We start from the raw sequence: 17,319 nt of genomic DNA on the forward strand, positions 1-17,319 counted from the left end.
AGACATAGTTTTGACTAGTTTTTATTTAATCTTCTTTATTTTTTACCTTCTATAAGACAATTTCAATTTAATTTTTTTTTTTTTTTGCTGTCAAAAATAAATATTCTTTTAGTAGTTCTTGCAATTTGAGGCGCAAATTAATTGTAATAATCCTATACAGGGTGCTTAGCGTTTTTAAAAAGTGCTTAAGGTGCTTATTTTCTACTTTCGTTTTTTAAAAGCCCTTAAAGGTGCTTTTTTCATTGGGTGTTTTTAAAAAGTGCTTAATTTTCCCTTTTTCAAAATGAGATTTTTCTTTTACTATGTTGATTTTTGCTTCGAATCATGCAAAAAGACGCAGTTCACTTTGTTCTATTCAACGTTCTCATAGTTAATTCAACCCCAATCTATTTCGGCGTATAGTCTGCCGTAGCGTATGAAAACGCCATTCGTTTTACATGATTCAAAATTTCATGATTTTTGACAACTGTCAAAAACAATGCCAGAAGATTTTTTTTCTGACATGACTGTTAAAACAAGATAAAACCGACGATTGTCAAAAACTTTCCAACCCTGTCTAGTTATGATATTTTTTAAAAGTGCTTAAAAATATTTTTGAGTGCTTTAAAAGTGCTTAAAAGGTGCTTATTTTTTGTTGAATAATTTGGCTACGCACCCTGCTATAGTATTGAATTAATCTTATCCATCTTATCATAAAATTCACACAATGACATTGATTAATAAATATCATTTCTCTCCTTAGGTTCTCCAAGAGTGCGGAGTCCACCTGTACAGTATGGAGTGGAAGGAGAAGTTGTAAAATTAGAATGTATTATTGCATCAGTGCCTCCTCCAACGAGAGTACTCTGGTCCAAAAAGCAACAGGTAATTTTTCAACTTGTTCCCCTTTTATATAATATTCCACTCTCAAGATTCAATATTCAACTGTACAAATGTTTATTTATGCACATGATTTGTAACTTAAATTGAGTTTTTTTAAATCTTTTATCTGTAATCACGCTAGCAGGAGTAGGCTCATTTCTAATTTCTTTTTCATATTCCTTTTCTGAATAAATACTAAAAGAATTATAATCAGAATTGAAAAAAATAATGTTAGAAAAAATATTTCAAATATTTCTGAATTAATAAAACCTTTTCTTTATTGAGAATTACCTCTTAAAAATAAGGTATTTGACAGTAATTTGCATACTTTTGGCTGTACAAATATAATTTGTCAAATATACTTTTTACGAAATACTTACCAAGTACTTTTCTAAGAGTTGTGATAGTGCATTTTAATTGTGCTTTAATGCTTTAAATCTTATTTTTGAAATTTTGTTGTTTTCGATGAAACAAAATACAACATAACTTTTTTTTAATTTTTCGTATTACGTAATTACGTTCTTATTCTATTCATATTTTTGAACGAAGTCAATGTTCAAACGGTTTTATAAAATCGTTTAAAGAGAATCAAGTTTTCTTATTGTTCTTTAACTCAATCAACTCCATTATTGAGAATTACTTCTCAAAAATAAGGTATTTTATAGTAATTTACATAATTTAAATTGAAATATAGCAAAATTTTTTTTAAAATACTTTTAATGAGTAAATGCTTTTTTTCTCCGAATATAACCAAGAATTCTTAAAAGAATTGTGATTGCAAAATGCAATTGTGTTTTAATGCTTTAAATTTTATTTTGAAAATTCTTTTGTTTTTAATAAAGCAAAAGGAAATAGAATTTTATTTTTCAATTTTTCGTATTATTTAGTTTTTTTGTTTTATTTTTTTTTTGTTCCATTTATATACCATAGCTCAAACGATTTAATAAAATCTTTTGAAGAGAACAACTTTTCTTTTTATTTCTTAACTCAATCAATTTCATTATTGGGAATTAACTCTCAGAAATAAGGTATTTTACTGTAATTTACGTAATTTAACAAGAAATATAACAAAATATTTATAAAATACTTTTAATAAATAAACGTTTTTTCCTTCAAGTATAACCAACTATTGTTCTTAAAAGAATTGCGATTGTGAAATTTACTTGTGCTTTAAAGCTTGAGATTTTATTCCAAAAATTCTATTCTTTTAATAAAACAAAACACAACAATATTTTTTTTAATTTCTTATTATGCAGCTATTTTCTTGCTCTATTTATATTTTTGGAAGAAATCAAAGCTCAGACGATTTTATAAAATCGTTTGAACAGAATCAACTTTTCTCTTTTGTTCCTTAACTCAATCAATTCCAAATCCGTCAAACCAACAACTTAACCTCCTCCATGTATCCATTTTCAAACCTTTCGTGATCTCCTCTTTCATCCGTTCTCATTTTCATTTGCACTCGAATCGTGAGAAATGTTGCAGCTGTTTTGGGGCAAAAGGCAAGAGACTTTGACGTGTGAAGGCTGCAACTCTTCTGAAAATTTTAATAAATCTTTTGTTCTTCCCAAGAATTATTCCCAAAGATTTCCACTTTGGATTCCAAGAATTATTTCTTTTTCCAGATTTAGCTATACTTATTTCGTACGCAATTTAATTCAAAATGTGTTCGGCAAATGTATTTGCGATATATTACTTTATGGCACAAATCTTTTGCTAGAAGTGTTTGCTTTCTCTTGTCTTGTTATAATTCTTTTTGTCACAGACTATTTTTCTGTACTTTTATTAATGTATGAGATATTTGTTTAAAGTTCTCAAAATTCAACAAACAATATTTTTAAGATATTTGTATCTGACATTCCGGTTTATAAAAATAATTCTTATTTAGTTCGTATTACGTATAATTCATTAGTTAAACATCCAATATTAGAAAAACAAATTTCAACTAGTGAACGAAATTTGTCTTCATTTAAAGACGCTTTTGCCTTATTTTTTTTTAATTAAACCCAATAATATTCAGTCTATTCAATTTATAGGGTTTCGTGCGTTATTTCAGAATGAAATTTAATAAGGTGTATCGCGCAACTTTTCATAAAAATTATATGCAATGCCGTGTGAATAATTCAAGCAATTTCTTTCTCAATTTCAGCATGTAGATATAGATAACAACGATGGATATGAAATCGTTGAAGAAACGATAGCAGGTGGAGTGAAAAATAACCTCATTATACACAACGCTGATGATGATGATTTTGGCCAGTACAATTGTTCAGTGTGGAACACTTTTGGTCAAGACAGCATGATCATTTTACTTAAAAAGCAAAGTAAGTATTTAAAAGTATTATAACCCCATACTTTTCTTCTTCTGCACCTTAGAAATCACCATTACTATCCTTTACTATTATTTATTTTTATTTTTTTTGCAACACAAATATTTTTCACATAGTAGCATTTTTTTTTCTTCTTAAATTTAAAAAAAAAAAATTACGAAAACTGCAGCTTATATTAAACTGTGTAAACGAGATGTTTTTTTTTTTAATTTCTTTAGTTATAAATGAAAGAAAACATTAAAAATTAGGGGTAATTGTGAGGAAAGAACAGTACAATAATGAGCTATAAATTCGTACTTTCAATTCTATTAGATTACGAATGGGAACGTTATGCGTACTTAGCTTTTTCTCAATGCTCAATTCTTGGGAAATTCAACTAAAAATATAAACGTCCAAGCTCATAGTTCTCCTTTTCTGATATCAGTTGATGTCGTAGATATAACAACGTTTATAATACGTTTAAATAGTATATACTTAGTCGTATAGTCCATTAGAGTACATTTATAAATAAACAAATTTTTTAAATTAAAACTATTTCTTTTTACCAATAACTTTTAATTATTTTATTGCTGATAACTTTAAATTTAAATTTCAGTGGTCATATCAAGACGACCATTTTTAAAATTTCCCGAATTCTAGTGGAACGAGTCGTCGTTTATTTTATTATTTAAACGCAAACTGTTGTCAATGCTGATTCGAATTTCTCGGTATCAAACGACATATGTTCTTTTCAATATACCAATCTCCGATTGGACATTCCAAAATGATCTTTCACGAATATTAACTTCTCAAAATCGCACTTCTCTTAAGCATTCGATGGAAACGTTATGACTTTCGCACCCGAATCTCACTTCAGTTCACTTCTGGAAGTTCACTTAAGCAAAACGATTGAAACTGAACATTAAAAATCTTAACATCTTATCGTTTGCTGTTTTCCAATGTTAAATTTTCGTTTGACTTCACACAAATCTGTACAATATTTCCGAAATGGACTTTCGCCAAAGAGAAAACCTTTTATCATTGAGGAAGCTCTACTCCCCTCAACTCCCCATAACTGTTTCTCCTACTTTACGCCACGATAACATCTATGTTTGGTTCATGAGATAAGGGTAATAACGTAGAGGTGCTGGCTCGCACATCCTGGTACCTAATTATTCTACTTTTCTAGCGAAAGGGGATTTATGCAAATTACGACAACTCCCGCTGGGTAAAATCTTTAATTGTTGGCACTGTTGAGAGGTTTTAGATGGGTTGTATCAGAATAAGGGTAGGATCTCGATTCAGTTAGAATAACGAGCTGTTTCTTCTAGTAGAAGAAGATGTTCTTTCTGATGTTTCTGCTAAATTATTCAAACATTCTTCAGGGAAAAATTTTATTTCGAAGTGTGATGAATATATTAATATTAATAGGTATCTACATATAGTATAGTCTCTGAATCACTGATGCAAAATAAATAATAGGCTGTAAAAAACGTTTTGTTTGTTTAATTGTAAATAATGGTACGAAAACTTTGTGCCTTTGTTTTAACTTTGTTACTTGTAGAATGTTTTATTTTTATACAAAATCTTTTAAAATAATTTAAGGTACTATTTATTGACTCAGTTTGTACTAGTGGAAGAAATGTTTGAAATACTTTTTTTGAATGTCCTTATTTTCAACCAAGAGGTTGAAGTTTTCTAATAGAAAATACCGACCAGGACGAATTTTCAAAAATTAAATTCATTTTCTAAGTAATTGACCTGTTTTAAAATGCCCAATATTTACTGAAAAAAATTTTCAAAAAACAATTTTCAGAAAGCTTTTGAAAGATTATGCTCTTCAACCACATGGCTAAAAATGGAAAAATTCTTAAACAATACTATTAATTTGAAATAATGAAAATAATTTTAATAAAATAAAAATTTATGTAATAATTATCAAAAACAGAAAAAAAATAAATCAATAACGTGTCTAAAATTTATTTTTACAGTTTAGATACAAGTTTAAAAACATTTTAACTGATAAATCTTAAAATTTATAAACATTAAAATTAATTTTTTCAACAAATTAACTAAATTAAATTTACTCCATCAATTAATTATAAAATTAATCTTTCTCTTAAAATTATAAAATATTTTTTGGTAGTTAAGACATTAAAAGATGCTTACACTCTCATTAAAATATGAAGAAAAATATTTATTTCAAGGTTCAAAATAAGAAACGCAAGAAATAAACTGTGAAAAAACAAATATATGAAGATGATAGAAAATTAAAATAGTAAAAAATGTCAATATCAGAAAAATAAGAAACCTTATTCATTAAAATTACTAATAAAATAGTTTGATACCTTTTATTAGGTATTACAGAAATGTTTTTTCGTCATTCTTTTTATAAATTAATTAATAATTACCAATTCTATTCAGTGTTATTAAATTTATATAAAGAACACTTTACAAATATATTTATATAAATAAGCGCATGTTTTTTATAAATAACGAGTACTTTAATTCAATTACAAATATTTTTGCTATGACATTTTTTAACTTTTAACTTTATTCCGCTTAAAAAATATTTACTGGGCATTTTTATGTGAATGCATTTAGTTTTTATTTAGAAATATTTTTTTCGTCCTGGACCAATGAGGGCTTAGTACTTAAATATCTCCAACTGTGAATTTCTGTTTTGAAACTGAACTAAAATATGCAACAAAAAATTAACGCAAACTGCTGGAAACATTAATGACGTTTTATTCTTTTTTCACGAGTTCTGAAGATTTCTTTTTATTGCAAAAATTCACGGAAAAAATAAACTTGGAATGAAACTGATGGTTATAAGATAAAAACTATCGACCGATATTCTTCATCATCTCCAGAACTTTTAAATCTGAGTTCTTCTTTATTATTATTATTATTCCATAGTACGGTGATGGTGGGGAAAAAAAAGACAACTCCCTGTGACGATAACAGACCTTGTCACTTCATCAAAAATCAAAATCCTCCCTCCCCGACTTTTACTTCCATCATTCGAAAAAGGGTATTCGATCAGATTTTTTTTTCCCCTTCTTTTTCCCACCCAACGTTTTCTCTGACTCAGTTGGAAAAGGATTTAAAATTCAACTCCAAAACGACTTACACAAAACTTTCGCTATTAGTTGGAAAAATCTAAATCACAGTGTTAGGTAAGTCATTAAAATATTTTTGAAACATTTTTCTTTTCACATTTTTTTTCTCCCTTTCCTTTTAATGGTCGCATTATTATTTTTCTGATGAGTCTTTTTTAAACATCTATAGATGTTCGGGATTCCAGAATGTTCTACCAACACTTCATTTGGAAAAAGTACTAGTTTTGCATAATGTTTTGCTTATGTTTAGTTTTTCATCGATATCGTTGGATCAGTCAGTTTTCAAAATGAGAGGGTATTAAAATTCAAAATAGGAATATATTCTTTTTTTACACAGCTCTTTAATATTTTCAACTTAAAAGTCGTATTATTTTGTACTAAAACTTACAGGAAATTAGATTTCGATATGATTGGTCACAAACATTTAAAGTGAAATTGCCTGCAAGACAAAATAATAATTTCTCAAAATTTTATAAACTAAAGTGCTGAATCCTCATTTTCTAAGTTAACCCTTAAAAGGTCATAAAAATTTGCGTAGTTTATAAAATTTAGTCACTAAAATTTTTGTGGGTTTTTTTTTTTTTTTTTTTTTTTTTTTTTGTCAAAAATAAGTGAAACTGGTTAAGATAAATTTCGTTTAAAGCCGGGTTAACAATCTTTCGGTGCTTGTAAACAATTCATACTTAAATTATTTTTTTAAATAATGAAATTCCAATCTAATATTATAAGATAATCGAAGTTAAATAATTTATTGCAGTTCCGAAATTTTGAAGGAATTAAATCATAATATTTCACTTGGATGGAAAACTCAAACATAAGATTGTGTACTTTTTCGTTACACCTGAAAAAATACGTAGGCTATGTTATAAACATTACCATAAATATATTTTTCAAAAAATTCACGCAATATTTTGCAAAAAAGCATTTTCGTCACTACATCTAAATGTTGAAAAACGAAACAAACTGTCCAGTTGTCATAAAAATAGAAAACAAAAATAGTTTAAAAAGCATATTGTAATTTTTTAAAGAAATAACTCTCCTCGGTAAATATTTAAGACAGGTTTCGGCTCGAGTCAACGAAGAAACAGAGAATCGAGGTAGAGAAAAGCTCCCCTTTTTAAAATGCGCATTTTCTTGTTTACACAGTATCAGGCGACTTTAGATATTGTGGCATGGGTAGTTCTTTCGATAGACAAATTATACATGATTTTCGCGATTAACTTTTAACTTATTAACTGTTAATTATTTAACTTTTGTTTTAAAATGTAAAATTTTTAAGGATTTTAAAGTGACATCCAATTTTTTTTTTGCTTTATTAAAGAAGCTAAAATATTATATAATTATTTGTTTTTTAGTCTGGGGTTACTTACATATTTTGATTGAAGAAATCTATTAATCGTTAACTGGGTGTAAAGAATAACAAAATTCTAAAACTGGAACAGAATCTTGGAAATTTCTGGTTTGCCCCTGCATTACACTATGTTTACGATATGATGTGTGAACAGGTTGATACTTTAGGAAATTTCATTATTGAGATTGCATTCAAATTTACTCATAATTTTATCTTTAATAATATTATTCTGTATTTTAAAAATTCTAAAGATTGTGAGCCATAAATCGATTAATATCAAATAAGGAGTTGTCATGTTTTGAGTGTTACCAACTGCTTATTGTGTTTTCAACTAAAGTTAAATGGATTTACAAATTGAATGTTAAATCGCAAAAGTATTATTGTAAACAATGCAAGTCCAATAGCAATATAGAATATCGTGTTTAGACATAAAAACTAATTTAAAGTTGTAACCCAGAAGTTTTATTGTGATGTTTAACCACTGATTACACCTATGCTTAGTTTTATACTCTATTTTTATTTATTTGTTTGCAAACTTTACGCTATATTTTGCAATAATTCCTGTAACAAACGTTTACCGTTTCTATCTTTACACTTTTGTTAGTTCAATAACAAAATTAGTTGTACGACTGTTATAGCAACAGAAATGAATGTACAAAATCAGGCTTTCAAAACATTTTGCGTGTTTTTTCTTCAAAGCAATTTTTACAATTGTAAAATATAATTCCTTTCAAAGTTTGACCTGCAGTGGCATTTTGTTTCATTGTGTTTTGGAAACTGTAAATTTAGATAAATGATATCGATTTCGTTTTGTCTAAAAAAATCTATAATTAGCACTTTTTTAAACGTCAAAAATTCTTTTTCAAATCTCCAAACTGTTATGAATAGCTTTCATTAAGCTTGCTCCCACTTTACTTGTACGAAAGCCTATAGTTAAATTCCCTACTGTTTTCTATCTATGTTATTAATCGATTTCAAAGATCATTCATATCCACTTCTTTCTAAAATCCATTCTTTAATTAATAAAACGTTCTTCTTTTTCTGTCTCCTCCCACCTTACCTCACTTCCCTTAGTCGCTCTGAACCGCAAAATTCTGATTTTAAGCTTAAGAAACTATCCATGAGGCCCATACGCTCCGCAGAACATTTTCATTTTACGCTTTTATGATCTTTCGGTGAACAGGCCCAATACGGCGTGAACAGGCCATTATGAACCCTCAAATATTGCATTATTTCATGATGATAGCCTTTTTAAAATAAAATTTATAAATGGATGAGACCTGTGTGGGAGGAAATGGATCACCTTTTTTTTATTATTTATTTAAAGAAGCACGCAATCTTCACGAAATTCGGATTACTGAGTGAAAAAAGTTCATTTTTCTTCCTTCTTCTAAGCGGTTTTCTTAGTAAAACGAATGAAAAAAATTTGAATTTTTTTTTAGAATTTTTACTGGAAAGTTATCGCATCAAAATGACACTTTTCCAGTTTATTTGTAAACTATTGATGAGTTTTGTTTTGTATTTCAATCTTAATAAACATTGTCTTTGAAAACTGCTTTTGGTTAATTTATAAATAAATGTAACTGCATGACTAATCTAGTAAAAGTTCTTAAAATAACTGGAAAAAAACTACCAGAACTGTGTTGTGAAAACTAAAAAATTCGTGTCTGTTTAAGAAAAATATTGGGATTTTTTGAGAATTCTTGCAACAAAGTCATCGCATCAAAATGATGCTTTTCTCATTTATTTGTAAACAAATTATGAGTGCTAACATCTTTTTTTTTTTTTTCAATCTTAATCAATAAAATTTTTATTTTGTCTCTGAAACTGATTCTAATTAATTTCTAAATAAACATAACTGCATGACTGGCCTAGTAAAAGTGACTGGAAAAAAGCTAAAACTGTGTTGACTGCTGAAAAATTTTCATTGAAAACTTTTTAGTTTGTATTTGCTTATATATTTGACATACCATCTATACTTTTTTTATTAAATATTAGTACAGATAAATATTTCAATAAATATGGATAATATTAATTTTATAACTACACTGAAAAAGCAAGTATGGTCAAAATTACCAGAATATGGAATTTCTGGCTCTATGGGAACACCGAAAAGCTGGGTAAGTTTACCGAAGCGCCATGGTTATGATTTTAGTAAAATTAACAATAAAATATGGTTTTATAATCTGTGATAAAATTTGATAAATGGAACAAAATTAGATATTTTATCAACCATTTATTCGGTTATATTTATTTTTCAGTTTTGTATGTTTTACTAAATGTGAGATAATAAGAACTATAACTCTGAAAACTAGAATTTCCAGTAAATCGTTGCCAAATGAACGGAAAAATTGTTAAAAGAATAGTTTAAATACCGTATATTTTGTTTTTTATTACCAGAATTATGTTGTTTTTTTACCAAAAATATCATTACCATACAGTACGGTAATTTTACGAAGAGTTTTTTCTGTGAGTAATATTTAGCTAAATATTAAAACTTCAAACAAAAAATTAAATATCATCCACTTTATTGGATAAGATTTTTTTAAACGATCTTCTAGAGAGGTAAATGAAGGATGTAGCCCCCACTCTGTTGAATTGGCTATGGACCTGATGTTAGAAGCGAATGGCCAAATGTTTTCTCAAAGCTAATGGCGAAATATCTGGAATTTTATGAAATTTACCACAATTTTTTATATATCTTTTCAACAATAATATGCAAAAATATAAAGAAAAAAATTACGGCATACGTTAGGACGATCCCTTAAACGAGTTCCTCTATACAAAAAATATAGATAGTATGAAAATTGAACAGTATTTTCTTTAGTATATTATATTTATTTTCATAAAGTTTCTTAATTTTATTCCTTACTGTTCCAAAAGTTATCATTTGTACTTCTAATTAGTGTTTCCAACTGATAAGAATTTTGCCAATTAAATTTGATTATATTTTGCGTTTTTTATTCGGCTTGTATCCTTCTACGTTTCAATATATCATTCATTTCAAACCGAGAAAGGTTCCGTTATAATCTTGTTATCATGTAATTAAATTATAATCTTGATAACAGTCTTCATATCTTATCAGCTACCCTTTTTAAAAATTTTACCTCTTTCGCATGAACGCAATTTAATATTTTATTCTTAACTTTTTAGAAATATATTATAATATTAGACGATTTGGCTGGATGTTTTATATCAAATTAAATTATAAGTTCTTGGGAATATGAGCATAAATAGAATATTGTTACGAGTTTTTTTAAAAAAAGTATTTTATAACTCTCATTGTGAAGTTCTTTTTATTTAATTTGTATTTACAATAAATTGGTTTTCGGTTTGTTTATTAGCATCACTAAATTTATATATTTTTTTTTTAGAAAATCTACCAATGTTAATAATTCTTGCCAGTGTCATAGGAGGAATTGTCTTCATAGTATCCATAACAATTATCATTATACTATGCCTAAGAAGAAAATCTGTCATTAAAGGTAAGACTAGATAGATTTTTGTTGTGAAGAAAATCAATTTACATGCTGTACTAACACATATGAATACTATTTATGTATTTAATGTAAAGTTTGAACCAGTGTTAGTTTAAAATTATGAAAAATCTATCTTTTTTTTATCTATCATTGGTGGAAATGCAGAACATGAATCTTAAAACCAATATTTTATTTGGTTTTGTCAGTATTCAAGTGTGATATGTCTCGTTTTTAATATTATTTTCTTTGATTGTTATTTTTATTGTTAAAGACAAATAATTTCATTTAAAAAATAAATGAAATTGCGGGAGATATTTTTCATCACTTCTGTTGCAAAAACAAACACCTGAATAATAGTTTGGATTCAACTCTTGAGATTTTATTAGTTTTATTAAGAATTAAAATTCAAAATTAAATTATAAATTTTAAAAAATGCCTTGACTCCGAAAACTAAAATATTTCAGTAGATACAAAATTATCTTTGATTCGGTTGAAGAACGTGACACTGTTAAAATTTTTAATGTAAAATTACGGTAAAATAATGGACTGTCCATACAATTAACCTTGAAGTTTACTGTAAAATATTTTTTTTTTTTTTTTTTTTACGGTTTTGAAACAGAATGGTTAACAGCCTTATGGTGCTGCCATCTATGCGTGAAAAAGAGTATCGTATTTTATTAGTCCAGGGTCACAATTGCGGCAGTTTAGGACACAGGAAACTCCTTATGTGTTGAAGAGAATGGAGAAAATAATATGGTGTCAGCGCTAGAACTCAAACACTCGTTCTGTAGGACATGAGATTGGCAGAGACTTCATTAGGTGGGCCGCTGCTATAAAGTTCCGGTTTTTTAACCGTATTAGTTGAAAACAGTTAATAAACAGTTTTTCTCTCAGGAAACAGTTTAAATACCATCGTATTTGTGGTTATTTGACTGTTTTGTTTGAATATGGTAAAATAACAATTAAATAAATTATTATTTAACCATTTTTTTTCGAGAAATTTCTAACAGTGTATACACGAAAATCAATAGTTTCCGTGAAAAATATACAGTTATTTTTACGGTTACTAAATGAAAAGAACAAGAAATAAAACTATTTTTTCATTGAATGATGTTTTATTGACTTCTAATCGGTTGAAAAATTGTAAAGTATTATATCCTTAAAAATAATGAATTCCTCCTTGGATTTTTCATTCATTAAGGTATTCTTATGGCTGTTAAAAAAATAACTTTATATCTATCCTCATGTTGATATTAATGAAAAAAAGTAGAGTTTCATTAAAAACGAAGAACTGGGAAGAATTACACAGTTGTTATAAATTATGTATCGGAAGAGATTGTAAAGAAAAAAAAAGATATGTTAAAAGGTTTCTACATATCTTTAGTGTTTAATATTTCATAATTTTTTCGAAAATGTTGTTAAAAAATATGTTAGGTTACTGAAAAAGTAAAGCTGAAAACTTTGTTAATCATTGTTTCACTATAAATTCGTAATATACCAAAACAATTCAATATTATGTAACGTTCATTTAAGTAATTTTTTTTTTGTCTAAATTCCGCAAGGTATTATTAAAGTGTTTTTTCCCTACAACTAAAAGAAAAATCTGATAATAATTTAACCAGCGTTTAATTTTCATTTTTCTGTATAAATTCGAAATCGACGAATTTCCTTTAAGGCGAACATTTATTTAAAGCAGACAGCTAAGCAAATTCAAAATTACATTATTCAGAACACATTGAAACTTGTTACGTAATGAAGAACGGTGTAGAGTTGAGAAGAACTCTGCCAACTATGTTTTTATCGTCTGCAATTTTTCAAATTTTCTTTTCATTTTTTTACGTATTATTATTTTAGCCTTGTTTCTGAAACGACGCATCGCACAAATTTGAAAGCAGTGAGCTATATTTCTCGATTCCCAAGGATGTGGCGAACCTGTCTTAATCTATCCTAACATAATAATCTGCCGTGTGCTTTATAAATATTTCCTGACAGCCTTGCTGCGGGATATAAGTTTCCCTGTGAGGTTTAGGGAATATACTTAGAGCTTAGGGATTTATTTTTTCCCTTTTTGAATACTGCGCGGATATGTTAGCGAATTTCTGACATTAATAAATCATGCTTTCGAAATGTTATATGAATTGTAATAAAAATGTAATTAAGTTTAGTCTGACAAATTTTAATTTCAATGTGTTTATTTTTTTATTTAGTTTCAATTATTAAAACTCAAAATAATAATCCTCAGTTTTGACTTCTCAAATACAAGAAAAATAAAATTTAAAGAGAAGAATTAGGTTTAGTTGAGCTTAATAAATGAATTTTTGTTACAAATTTACTTAAAAATAAATGAACTCGTTTCTGAAAATGTCACTGATCAAGTTTTTCCTTTTTCATTATTATAATTGTTGCGTCTTATATATTGCATTTAATTTTAATTTTAAATTTGTAAACAAATTTATAGAATAAATTAATTATATGAGTTAAACAAACTTTCAACTCGACTAAGTTACCTTTTATGTTCTATTGCGTATTTTCTTCATTTCAGTTTTGAAAAACTTAAAATTATAGATCGTTCTAAGTCATTTTCAAATTCTTAAAAAAAAAAGTATGAAAAATTGCCTAAAAACAATGAGAAAAATTTGTTCTACATTTTTGTTAATTGTATTCACCTAAAAATTGACAAAGATATTTATTATTAATTTTTGAAATTCAAAAAGTACACTGAGAAAAAAAAGTATGGTCAAAGCATCCTGAATATGATTTGTCTCTATGAGAACGAAGAGTATTTGTAATGATTTTAGTAAAATTAAAAAATTATGGTCTTAAAATATCAGCGGTAAAATTAGTTAATTTTATTAGCATAAAATAAAAACTATTTATTCGGTTATATTTACTTTTCAGTTTTGTATTTTTTACTAAATGTGGGAGATAAGAACTATAATTTTGAAAATAAGAATTTCCGATAAACCGTTACCAAATGAATGGTTTAAATACCGTATATTTTGGTTTTTATCTCCAGAATTATGCTGTTTTTTTACCAGGAATGTCATTATGTACGGCAATTTTACCAGATTTTTTTTTCACCCCATAAAAATATACACACATTTTGAAAGAAATAATATCTAAATTTTTTTCCCTATTTCGGGAAAAAAACAGGGACAAGCATGAAAAAGTTCCCTTTCGAGGCAACCGATTTAGGGTGGAGACCATAATAGCTGACGAGCTTCAGGCTCTGAATTAAGTAGTGGTTGTAAAGCAACATATAATTGACAGTTCTGCCCTATAGTTAGGGAAAATGGCCACCAAAGGGACAGAGCTAGATGAATGGCTCCATAGAAGCATCAATAACATTAAAAATAGAGAGAAAAATATGTGCAATGCGGAATTCTGTCATTGTTGATAGTTATATCTATATTTCATGATAATTGTACAGTGGGTGTTACAGTTATTATAAAAATGATTTAATCTATTTATTATACAGTCAAAATTAATTTACTTCTGAAAATAAGAATACGCGCTTTTTAAAGGTGTATTATTAGTTTTAAGCAGTAGAAATATTTATTTTATAGAAAAGTTATAGTCTTGAATACAAACCTTTACCAATTTTCGTTTTAAAAAAAATCATAATTTATGTTAACGGAAATTAATTTTTATTTAAAATTTTACAGTATTTATGTATTGTTATAATTAACTTCTGCCTGTATTTCAATCTAAGTAGTTCCAATTTCTGAAGAATGCTTTCTCAAAGAAATACTGTGTTTTAAACATAAAAAATATAAATTTTTAACATAGTTTTGCTTTTGAATAAAAGAATATTACCGATTTAAATTTAAAAAATAATGTGAAAGTTAAAGAAATTTACCTTCTCTTTCTTAATTTTACAAAAAATAATTAAAATTTTTAAGAAATATATATTTTCTGAGAAATTCTATATTTTAAACATAAAAAAAAATTATTTCTCTGCTCAGTTTACTTTTAAATCAAAACAATACGTTCATTAATTTCAAAATACATAATTTTCTATTGATAATTTTTATTACAGGAAATGAAATTTTTTTTATATAATAGTGTCATAAACAATTTCATTTTGTGTATTTGATATAATTTAATACTATTAATTTAATATATTATACTGTTGTTAATATATGCTATTATAATAAACTTCTGACCGTATTTAAAACAAAGTAATTTTAATTCCCATGAAATATTATTTTGCATCACAGTTTTGCTTTTTATCTAAAAACATTACCGATTTAAATAGGAAAAAATCATAATTCCCGTCAAAAAAGGAAATTTCATTTAATATTATACTCTTATAATTATTTTTTTGCATTTCAAATAAAGTAATTCAAATAACTAAGAATTATTTAACCACATGTTCGTAATTTAAGAAAAAAATCTTTCAATTAAAAAAAACTCCTTTTAGTTCATTAAACAAGTTTTTTATATTAACTACTTTTCATTTATTTAAAAGATTTTAAAAAATATATAAGAAAACCTTTAAATGTGCTGTTTTTTTTAATTTAATAAAGCTTAATTTTCAATACGTCAAGAATAATAATGAAATAAGCCAAGAAAAAAAATTTGCATTAATGAATTAACTAGAATATAGTTCAAGTACTCCCTTTTAAATTAATTATAATAAGAATTTAATACTTTCACTTGACTTAAAAGCAAAATAATTTTTTTACCCTTTTGGAATAAAAAATTTTTACTTCACGAAAAAATTTAACATTCAATAATGTAAAATTTTTAATTTTCATTATTTAAATTATATAATAATTTCAAGCACTAGGTTCAAATTAAAATACTATATGGAAAATGTATTTCCAAACTTAAATAGACAAACCTAATCCAACATTTAATCTTCATGGGATCCAAATTCGCATTCCATTCTTAAGAAATAAAGACATTTTTAATCTATCATTAATGAATAATTTTTAATCGCCCACCTCCCCCTTGTGGTTTAAGCTAAACAAATTTTTATCCTCTCTTTTTGATAATACATGTGGATATCCCGAAATTTTCGCTAACTATAACTTTGATTAAAAACACAATTTTGCAGTTAAAAATGATGCATTTTTGATCAATTCATAAAACATTAATTCACAAAGCATTCGGTATAGGGATATGTATGAAATGAAATATTAAGTAAAGGATTCCCCCGGTTTTGCTGTTACTTACATTCTTATTTTTATTGTCATCTTCTTCATCTTTTCACCTTTTTATTTCAATATTGAGTTTACGACTACCAATGTTCAACTCCATGGCCTTGTAATTTTGGACCCAATCCAGAAGACAAGGGAACTTCAAGATCGAGTATTGGGAGAAATTTACCGATGAAGAGGACTTTTTTTTAATGCAACTAATCCGCATTTGTTTTATATGCAGAGGAAAACCTCCGACGGTTAGCCTGGCGACAAAGGGACTCGAACCCATGATCCGTCTATTACTGAGGATATTTTAAGTCAGCACTATTCGCATTTCTTTTTTAAAAAATGTTTAAGGTAATATTTTCGAGACATAGCTTATGCCCATTTTCACTCCAGTTATTGAAACTGAAACTAATTATTTTATTAAAAGTATACTATTATTAAAAGAAGCTGAAAATTTATTTGTTTATACACATGTTTAAAAATACACAATGAATTAATGCGTAATGAATTAAATCACACTTTCGATTTCTTAATTAATTAAAAGAAATTTCATATCTATAACTTAAAAACTTAGTATCAAATCATCTAAAATATGTTTACTTCTTAAAAACTCAAACCATTTTGAACGAAAAAAAGATAGCTTACAATATTTGTTTGTGAAAATCCAAGTTTTCTTTAAATGTAATAAAATAAATTAATTAATTAAGAAAATTAAATATCTATAACTTAAAACTTTAGTCTCAAATCATCTAAAATATGTTTACTTCTTAAAAACTCGACCCATTTTGAACACACAAAAAAAGATAGCTTACAATATTTGTTTGTGAAACTTTTAGTTTTCTTTAAATGTAATAAAATAAATTAATTAATTAAAAAAATTAAATGTCTGTAACTTAAAACTTTAGTATCAAATCACCTAAAATATGTTTACTTCTTAAAAACTCAACCCATTTTGAACGAAAAAAAAAGTAGCTTACAATATTTGTCTGTGAAATTTTTAGTTTTCTTTAGATGTAATAAAATTAATTTATTAATTAAAAAATT

The 17,319-nt window shown here is 26.5% G+C and overlaps 1 protein-coding gene across 9 annotated transcripts in view; it reads left to right on the forward strand.

Moving 5' to 3' along the window:
* Positions 1 to 17,319, forward strand: part of LOC107440397 (irregular chiasm C-roughest protein) — a 441,495-nt gene that overhangs the window by 409,706 nt on the left and 14,470 nt on the right. For all 9 annotated transcript variants that reach the window (XM_071181523.2, XM_071181525.2, XM_043046457.3 and 6 more), the window contains 3 exons: positions 743 to 864; positions 3,011 to 3,185; positions 11,018 to 11,128. In XM_071181523.2, coding sequence (XP_071037624.1) covers positions 743 to 864; positions 3,011 to 3,185; positions 11,018 to 11,128 — 408 coding nt within the window. The remainder of the gene's footprint in view (positions 1 to 742; positions 865 to 3,010; positions 3,186 to 11,017; positions 11,129 to 17,319) is intronic.

The sequence above is a fragment of the Parasteatoda tepidariorum genome, chromosome 8 (genome assembly GCF_982258835.1).
Source record: "Parasteatoda tepidariorum strain Cologne lab strain chromosome 8, Ptep-v5.0, whole genome shotgun sequence".
NCBI lineage: Eukaryota > Metazoa > Arthropoda > Arachnida > Araneae > Theridiidae > Parasteatoda > Parasteatoda tepidariorum.